General features: G+C 40.0%; 1 protein-coding gene across 1 annotated transcript; it reads left to right on the top strand.

The window, feature by feature from the left end:
* Window positions 1-8,874: 8,874 nt before the first annotated feature.
* On the top strand, window positions 8,875-9,864 carry LOC132561339 (uncharacterized protein K02A2.6-like). Its single transcript, XM_060226062.1, has one exon. The coding sequence runs from the start codon at window positions 8,875-8,877 to the stop codon at window positions 9,862-9,864; it is 990 nt and encodes a 329-aa protein (XP_060082045.1).
* Window positions 9,865-10,390: the final 526 nt, after the last annotated feature.

Raw genomic sequence — 10,390 nt, 5'->3', positions numbered from 1 at the left:
CAGATAAGTCGGGTGTGTCCGGATAGATTGACTAAACAATAAAACTACCATAAAATGATTGATATATACGTAAACGCATTGGAACTCAATACAAGATAAAAATTCCCATTACATGTTACATTGAGATCTGATGGAGTCCCGTCGAAATCAATGTTCCTGATTCTGTAGCTATGAAGGAAGGGAGGTAACTCGTATAGAGCAGCCTTTCTCGAATGCGAATGCTTGAAGATGGACGAAATTTCCATGCATTTTATGGTAATATAGTATATACTAATTACCATCTAAAATAGATATCAATAAAGTAACTAATGAAAGCACTATCTATAGCAGCAATTCCATAGCCACAAAAATCTTTTCATAGAAAACCCGTCACACATTCAGAAATAACATATTTTGTTGATTTTCTGTGGTGATGAAGTTGTAGTCGATTTTAGTTTTTAAAATAATTTTGCTCCATTTCTTAATTTTTCTGTCAAAACTGGGTATTGATATATTTTTATTTATGAATTTGGTATTATGGTAACCGACAAAAACCTATAGGATGTAAGTGGATAAAATATTTTATTAACCTGCCGAAGTTCACGGGATAATATGACCATGACAATAATTAACCATACTGATTAATAGTATCTGGAAATATCGATTTCGATAAACTTACCATAAGTAATTTAATAACATTCAATATAAATGAAACATTTTCTAAAGAAAAACCCTACGGGCTACGATTAGTTCTTTCTGACACAGAATGCACAGTTTCCGGCTTTTCTCCTACTTAAAACATAGCACATCTTTGTGAAAATAATGGGTAGTATTTTGTGCTAAGCATGATAAAATGAAATACACACAGTACTGGTCAACAAATGTTCACTCAACCATGAGACATATTATACAGGTTATACAGATTTTCAGGCGGGATATCATTATATTATTTCTGTTCTCATCTGCCATTTTTTAGTGTATTTTTTAGATTTTCAACATGTCCTCCGATTCCGCCTTCGTATTTGGTGCTCAATATGTACAAGAAGAGATCATTCTGATGGTAAAGGGAACGGTTCAGATAGTGCAGGAATACTAAGTGATATTTTAGACACGGAGGTAAACAGGTATCATCCAATTTTTTCGACTGAAAAGTAAAATTTTTCGGACATTACTAGGCTAATGATCATGACCTTTTACATGTTCACTGGAACCATTGCAGACATCCGACTTACAAATTATGGTAGAAGCTGTAAAGTGTGCGAAAAGTGAGAGTAAGATTCGGTGGGCTGTTGGAACAAATGGCAAGTACAGAGAGAAAGGACCAATGTACAAACTATTTACGTCCTGGATAAAGGGCACCAGTGACGAACAACAAGAAGGTATCAGTAATATATAGAAATACCAGTGGATCTAATGTTAAAAGCAAAAATGTGATGAGAGTGAAAAACAAGGAAGAACTGAGCTCAACATATAAGCTGGCAGTGTAAACATCAGTGTAAATATCTGAAAATCAGTGTAAATATCAGCGTTAACATCAGTGTGAACATCAGTATATCAATGATTGGGAGTTTTTACCTTCTATCTCAGCATTTACTAATCAGCTGTCCATTATGGTTTTAGTTTAAGGATGGACCCCTCGCGGTCCATTGTGTTATGTAATGGACTAATACAACAATAAATGACATCATAGTTATGTTTTAACTTTTGTTTAAGGGAGATAGCTTAAGACAGCTTCAGTAATTACGTAAACGTCCACGTGCGGTCAGATCATGTGATTTTACGAAAAAATGAAATTATTACATAAATATTTATTTAATTACTGTAAACGAAAAATATCGTGTTTATATTTTCACAACCAGGAAATCGTTATTCTTCATTTTGTTGGTTACCCTCAATACATAATTACACAGTTAGATTATTAGCATTAGCTCCGATGATAATTTAAGGCATATAATATGAAATATATTGCTACAATGTATTCATGTCCAACACTTACAATTGTTTCAAATGCTTCTATATTTACACCAGTTTGTAATAAAATAGGGTTTTGACAACTATTTTCGTATCGCTATTATCTTCAGCCTTATCTCTGCATGTTGACTCGAGTTCTCTTTCTTTCTTGCCATCGGCTGTCAGGTTATGACAGAGTGTAAACAAGGGGCAGTAACTCTTGGATATCAGAACGGACTTCTAAAACTGATAGGCAAATGCTAACTGGTAGCCATATATATTAATTATAATTATAATAATAGATAATACCTAAATAATAATAATAATAATAATAATAATAATAATAATAATATATTTTGACACTTTGAATATCTTATTCTTTTTTTTTTCTTTCTGAAACTATATTGCACTTGGAATGCTATTTATAGCGGCACACAGAGAGTTACCCTTTTTGAACGGTGTTAATATAGGACAAATTAGCAGTAAATATGGGAGACAACTCGTTCGGCCGAATCATTATACTGTGTTAATTACTTCCCGTAGATTATCGCTCGTGTATCTCGGATCGTTTTAGAAGCCACAAAGGGTAATGGATTCTTCCCGTTACAATAGTTAAGTTAGGAAACAAAAAATCGGAGTAGAATAACATATTCAAAATGACGTCACGAGAATGAAGCCAACAGTTCCATCTAAATGTTTTTGGATGTATCCCGCCTTCGTTAGGTGAAATTTCATAAATACTGCAAACGTTCTATTTCATCTAGCTGCTATATAATCACCATGCAGACACTGTAATAAGTGAAATAATATGTATACGCTATACTTTCAGCGTTAATACTCCGAAAATACTATTAACGCTAAACAGTATACTGTAGTTAGGTCTAATGTATCTCTGTTAAAACGAAGTATATTTTACTCCTTAGTAAACTCTTCAGAGAAATTGAATATTACATAAAATATATTTCTAAATGGTTGTCATTGAATGATTTTATATTTCTCGTGTTATTTGTTTAATAGGGACTTAAGTAATAACTACATTATTGGTCATTGATGAACAATTTGTAATCATACCATATATTACGTGATTACATATATGATTAAAACTTGGTGTTATTCCTCACTGCACCGGCACGTGTATTATTAAAAGTCAAAAGGACATCATTGCCAATGCCCACACTATATATATGTAAAAAACCAGGTTATTGAAATAATTAAAACATTGGCAGAGCTGACAAGAAGGCATAGACAACCCGTGTATGTGTAAATATAATTCATAATAACACATTTTATGCCGAACTGTTATTGATAGCTAGTAATTTCCACGATTCAAAATTTTTGCGATTTTCCTTTGAAAAGATCAAATTATAATATGATGAATTTAACTTTCGCAATCTGGATGTGAAAGGGCATTTAATACACTCGTGTCTCATTATTTGACGAATTGCATTTTCGCGGTCACGTTAATGTAATTTTCGCGAGAAAATATCATCCTCACGAAAATGACCGGCTATATGGTTTGCCAGTTACATGACTTGTGTTGGATCAGGGTGTACATTTCGAGAACGGGGTACTACAGAAGGTATAGACCAATCAATATTCAATGATGATGTTACGAATACTTTAAAAGCTACGACATGAAACCAAAACCAGTTGGTGTCAGAGAGGTCTCAGTCGGAGTCGGATTAACCTTGTATAAATAAATGCTCACCTCCGTCTGGGGATACATCTGTGGTGAAAGCTCCCACAGGCGATGCACAATTTGTTTTCACTATGTGTCCTACTATCTATTGTCTCTACTTCGCTCTGCACGTCTGACTCTTTGACTACAATTTCAATTGTGGTGACCTGCTGACTCCACTGTATGCTCAAATAATCTCAATGGTGTTACTTACTTCCAAATGTGCAAGTTAACATGAACAAAAAGTACCCCATTAACGTTTCTGTGACAAAGCAGAAACTGTTATAAATGTTCTGCTGAATGTGATTGTCTGAATTGGCAAACCCAGCGCGGGCTTTGTGTCTCCCTAACATGAGGACTGTAAGGCATGTACAGGTTTGGTCACTTAATGACATGATAAGATTCATGAGCTAAAAACCGGCATCATCCTTCAAACAAATTAGTCCACATTCCACGCATTACTCTTGTTGGAGTTAAATTCTGGGCGTCGCTTAATGCATTGATTGTATTGGTTTCCTAAACTGGTTACTTCTGCAATGAACAAGGCCATCGCATATATATACCTTGGTTTACAAAATCTACAAAAAAAGAAGCAAAGCTTTCACAAAGGCTTTCTATGGAAATAAAGCTTCAATTGTCTTGAATGGCTCGTGTATGCACGCCAGGAAAAGTATGAAAAGCAAAGGTCATCTTATTGCGGACAAATAAAGTTTAATTATCTTAGTTAATGAGTTTCGTCCTTCCAGATCCCTTCGTTCTTAACACAACATAACCATTATATGGCAATTAAAACGATGTCAAGATAACAAAAAAGACTTTGTATCAAACCTACAAATATGATCTAAATGATAGCGATAAAATTGTTGTTGACAGAGGGTTCAGGAATCTTCTTGACCTCATCAAATCATCTGGTTTGGAAACACTCATGCCTTCATACTAGGAATCAGCTAAGTCACGACACGGAAATAACAAACAGAGACAAAGCACAAAAAAGAAAGTAACCGCCGACAATTCATACGATGAAAGCTTTTTATAGAATGGCTATCTGTCCATTATTCTATTCAAATAATTGAACAGCTTGCTCGAAAAACTGCAGCCTGACTAAATCTGATCCGTAGTCCGATATTCAATCCATCTAATGGCCGTGAAGTAACAGCAGATAAACATAGAGCAAGCCTTCGTGTACATTGCAGACCACCTGATCAATGATAGTGATTTCCAGGTACGGGTGCACCAGCACGCTGATGCCTCACCCGAGGATAAAAACTTTCCCGTTACAAACCCAAGACTAAATACAATGTTTGGATAATATTCAATGCTGACAAGGATTACCCTAACATAGATTATCACTGTCAGTGTCCAACATGCAAACGCATTTTGGGCATGTGCTGCCACACTGTAAGCACCCTGTACTACCTTGGTCATCTCTTTCATCAAATACAGACTAGAACTATCAATTCACAGGCAAAGAAGTTCCAACAACACGTGTTCAATCGAAGCTACCTGTTGTCGTTAACACCATAACCGAGTCTGGTTGTTAGAAACATATGCAATTCACTTACTTGCTACATGTATTATCATAAAATGTTAATTACAAATAAAGTGCCATGGGATGTTCCTCAACATGCAAAGAATTCCTCATAATTCTTCGCAATATAATCCAGCAACATTGTATCTTATATATTGTTAAATGTAGAACAGTTGTAATACCTTTGCACGAAGTAATAAATAATCTAAGAAATTAATCCTCCAAATAGGCACACCTTCACGTTGTTAGAGACTGTGTGTCTATGTAACTCAAATAAGCACACCTTCACGTTGTTAGGGACTGTGTGTCTAGGTAACTCAAATAGGCACACCTTCACGTTGTTAGAGACTGTGTGTCTATGTAACTCAAATAAGCACACCTTCACGTTTTTAGGGACTGTGTGTCTAGGTAACTCTAAAAGGCACACCTTCACGTTGTTAGAGACTGTGTGTCTAGGTATCTTTAATAGGCACACCTTCACGTTGTTAGAGACTGTGTGTCTAGGTATCTTTAATAGGCACACCTTCACGTTGTTAGAGACTGTGTGTCTCAGTAACTTAAATAGGCACACCTTCACGTTGTTAGAGACTGTGTGTCTCGGTAACTTAAATAGGCACACCTTCACGTTGTTAGTTTTTGGAGACTGTGTCTAGACTGTGTGTCTAGGTAACTCAAATAAGCACACCTTCAAAAAGGCACACCTTCACGTTGTTAGAGACTGTGTGTCTAGGTATCTTTAATAGGCACACCTTCACGTTGTTAGAGACTGTGTGTCTATGTAACTCAAATAGGCACACCTTCACGTTTTTAGGGACTGTGTGTCTAGGTAACTCTAAAAGGCACACCTTCACGTTGTTAGAGACTGTGTGTCTAGGTATCTTTAATAGGCACACCTTCACGTTGTTAGAGACTGTGTGTCTCAGCAACTAAAATAGGCACACCTTCACCTTGTTAGAGAATGTGTGTCTCGGTAACTTAAATAGGCACACCTTCACGTTGTTAGAGACTGTGTGTCTCGGTAACTTAAATAGGCACACCTTCACGTTTTTGGAGACTGTGTCTAGGTAACGCAAATAGGAACACTATCACGTTGTTAGAGACTGGACTGTGTGTGTGTAGGTAACTCACACCTTCACGTTGTTAAAGTGCACACCTTCACGTTGTTAGGGACTGTGTGTCTAGGTATCTTTAATAGGCACACCTTCACGTTGTTAGAGACTGTGTGTCCAGGTATCTTTAATAGGCACACCTTCACGTTGTTAGAGACTGTGTGTCTTGGAGTGAGGTCATACAAAAGAAACTGTTGGCCGAGAAAGACTTAGACCTAGCCAAGACTAATGAAATCGCGTTAGCCATGGAGATGGCGACTAAGAACACTGAGGAAATGTCGCAGCCGGCAATAGGGTCAGTCAATGTTGTGAACAAAGGTCAGAAGTACAAGTCTCGGAAATCAAAGTACTCGGGTACTGAAAGTTCACACTCGGACAAGGCCGAGGGAACCAACAGTGACTCAGGTAAAAGGTGTTTTCGCTGTGGTTGAAAACATACACCCGCTGACTGTAAATTACTGCATGCGAAGTGTTTTGTGTGTCAGAAAGAGACATATTGGGAAAAATTTCCAACCAAAAGGTCAAAAGGGCCTGTACGCGGTACTAATATTAGTAAGACTAAGTATGTTGAGGCGAGGAGCTCGAGGATAATGAGTTCTTATAGGGCCTGTATAATGTCGCTAGTGTTGACAAGGGCTATAAGGTGAACCTCGATTTGAACGGTTGTCCGGTTCAGATGGAAATTGACATCGGAGCCGCGGTAACTATTTGCTTGGAGAAGGTGTACACAGATCATCTCTCTCATTTAGCTCTGCAAAACCCCACGGTCAAGCTGAAAGGCTATGGTGGCGTGAAGGTGTCGTTACGCGGTGAGGTAACCGTTCCGGTGACATACAGAAATCAGAGCCGCAACTTGTTGTTGCGCGTCGCATGTGGCAACCGTCCATCGTTGTTAGGTCGGAACTGGCTAAGCTACATCAAGCTCGATTGGCCAAGTATATTTCCTGTTACCCAGTCAATGCAGTCGCAGCGCGTTGATACGTCGGTCAAGGAACTGTTGGTCAAGCATGACAAGCTGTTTTAGAAAGGTCTGAGAACGATACAGAAATTCAAGGCTCAAGTTAAGGTTCGGTCGGATATACAGCCCACATTCAGTAAGGCTAGGCCTGTGCTTTTTTTCCTGAAGGAAGCCATAGAGAAGGAGCTTCATAGGCTTGAAAATGAAGGCATTGTGTCGCGAGTCGAGCGAAGCGATTGGGCTACCCTGATTGTCACTGTGTACAAGGCCGATAAGTCGATACGCCTTTGTGGCGACTTCAAGGTGACTGTAAACAGGTGCTTAGATGAACAACAGTATCCACACCCGAATGTGGAAGACATATTTGCACAGCTGGTCGGTGGTCAGAAGTTAACGAAGTTGGATCTATCGCAGGCGTTCCATCAGTTAACATCAGACGAGGCCTCAGAGAAGTATTTAACCATAAACACACACCTGGGATTATTCAGGTATCATCGGTAACCGTTCGGTGTAGCATCGGCCCCAGCTATCTTTCAGTCAGTAATGGATCAGAAATTGCAGGGAGTACCGCATACCATGTGTCGTATCGACGACATCCTGGTCACGGCACCGAGCGACAGTGAACACATCAATATCTTAGGTGAAGTGTTGCGCAGACTCGAGGAGCACATCGTCCGTCTACGCGAGGACAAGTGTAGGCTCCTGGAGGACACCGTCGAGTATATGTGTCAGATGGTGGATCCATCCCACTGAGGCGAAAATCGAAGCGATCAAGAACGCGCCGAGTCTGACAAATGCTTCTGAACTGAAGTCATTTCTAGGACTTTTGAACTATTATGGTCAGTATTTGCCGAATCTGTCGACCAAGTTGCAGCCTTTGCAAGAACTGGAACTTACAGACCGAGTACGCGTTTCGGTCGTGTAAGGACCAGTTGTCAAGTGATCGCGTGTTGGTTAATTATGACATGAACAAGCCACTACGGCTAGCGTGCGATGCATCTGCGTATGGGGTCGGAGTTGGGATATCCCACATTTGTGACAACGGAGAGAAGCGTCCTACTGCATACGCGTCACGAACTTTATCCGCGAGTGAAAAGAATTACGCTCAGGTGGAGAAGGAAGCGTTGGGTCTGGTGTTCGGTGTCCTGAAGTTTCACAAGTATTTGTACGGGCGTCAGTTCACCCTGGTGACGGATCACCAGACGTTAGTTACAATCTTAGGCCCGAAGAACAGCGTCCCGACTTTAGCTGCTGCTAGGATGTAGCGATGGACTCTTATCTTGTCAGCCTATCAATACGATATACGTCAAAAGTGACGGGAAGTCGGAGGAATTGGAGGCATACCACTTCACTCACTTGGATGACTTACCAGTGACATCTGAGGACGTCGCAAAGGGGACGAGGTGCGATGTAGTAATGTCGAAGGTACTTGAATATACGCTGCGAGGTTGGCCTAATTATGTGTCAGATCGCGACCTGCAACCATTTCATCAGCACAGGAACGAACTGTCTACTGAGCAGGGTTGTGTGCTGTGGGGTTTGCGCGTAATCATCCCACCAGCCTATCGAGAGCGTATTCTTGCCCAACTACATGAACAGCATATTGGAATGAGCAGGATGAAATCTCTAGCCCGGAGTTATCTGTGGTGGCCTGGCCTGGATAAAAACATCGATGCGGTGGTCAGTGCCTGTAATGCGTGTCAGACTACGAGGAAATGCCCCCGGTGGCACCCCTTCACTCCTGGTCGTGGCCTACTTTAGTGTGGCAGCGTGTCCACATAGACTTTGCAGAGAAAGACAAGATATACTTTCTTGTGGTTGTGGACAGTCACTCTTCAGTTCTTATGGCCTACCTGAAGAGGTTGTTTCTGATAATAGCCCCCAGTTTACGTCAACAGACTTCGAACAGTTCATGAAACGGAACGGGGTCAATCATACCCTAGTAACCCCCTATCACCCAGCTTCAAATGGAGCAGCGGAACGCTCAGTCCAGATCTTGAAACAATCACTCCAAAAGCATGTTTTTGATGGTAATGAACAATACACAATTCAGCATAGGCTCAGTAACTTCTTACTGAAGTATCGATCGACTCCAACGACTGTTACTGGTGTATCGCCAGCTGAATTATTTCTACAACGACAGCTACGCACACCTATCTCGTTGTTGAAACCTGACACTGGAAGTCGCGTTCAGCGGAAGCAAGCTGAGCATAAACGACAACATGACAAAGGGCGAGTTCGGGTTCGAACATTCTCACCGAAACAGACAGTGCGTGTGAGGAATTTCCGTGGTGGACAGGAAAAGTGGATTCCGGGTACGATAGTGAGACAGTTAAGTCCTCTTACTTATCTCGTGCGGGCAGGACCAAACATTCGTTACACCCATGTCGACCATATCTTTGCGTCAGGGGAGGAACTGTTATCTGACGATTTGCCCGTGGTGTCGCAAGTGGATACACCGGTGGTACTACCAGAGACACTCTCGCGTTCTCCAATACTGTCTAAGGAACCTGAAACACCTAAGGTGCCTATCTCTGTACCTGACACCTCAGCAGTCGTGGCACCGTTTCCAGCTCCTCGGCTGGAACCGTCGACAAGTAACATTCATTCCACCCAGGAACCGTCAGCCCCACAAAAGTTGAACTTGTTCGTTGGCTGTTAGTCATATCATTGACAGTGATAAGTGCTTGTGATTGAGATCGTTTGTAATTACAGTATTTGCAGTGAATGTTGAATTATCGTTTCTTTCAGTTCAGAAGACCAAAGACCAAAAATACAATGTAATTAATTTTTGTTTAATTTGTATATTGAACTTGTAATTTTAAAGAGGGAGGAGTGTGATATATGGTTCAATCCGGTACGAGTATTTAGTGCTACCCTGAGCGTTAGCTCTTCTGACGGAAGGTAATAAAAGTGCAGTTGTATACCTTGACGCCATTTGCAGAGTTGATTGTTCAGTAACCCAAGTATTAAGAACCAGATATTACACTAATATTTGACATTTCGTCGTTTCGTTTATTTTTCTCTCCAAAAAAAAAACGTATAATGGTTCGGAAGGGACATTCCAAGATGGCATGTACACGACCGATCAACTGTGTAATGAATTTCTATACATTAATCAGGTGTTTTTTGTTTTTTTTTTTTTTTTTAGATAATTGTTACCTACAACTATAATTATAACACGCACA

Source organism: Ylistrum balloti, unplaced genomic scaffold (assembly GCF_031769215.1).
Source record: "Ylistrum balloti isolate Yb309-2 unplaced genomic scaffold, AGI_CSIRO_Ybal_v1 Utg371194, whole genome shotgun sequence".
NCBI lineage: Eukaryota > Metazoa > Mollusca > Bivalvia > Pectinida > Pectinidae > Ylistrum > Ylistrum balloti.
The sequence above is the reverse complement of the archived record's forward strand: the minus strand, read 5'-3'. Positions and strand labels throughout refer to the sequence as shown.

Bases quoted from the DNA above. Each gene is read 5' to 3' on its own strand.
- LOC132561339 (XM_060226062.1), top strand. From the start codon at position 8,875: ATGCGGTGGTCAGTGCCTGTAATGCGTGTCAGACTACGAGGAAATGCC.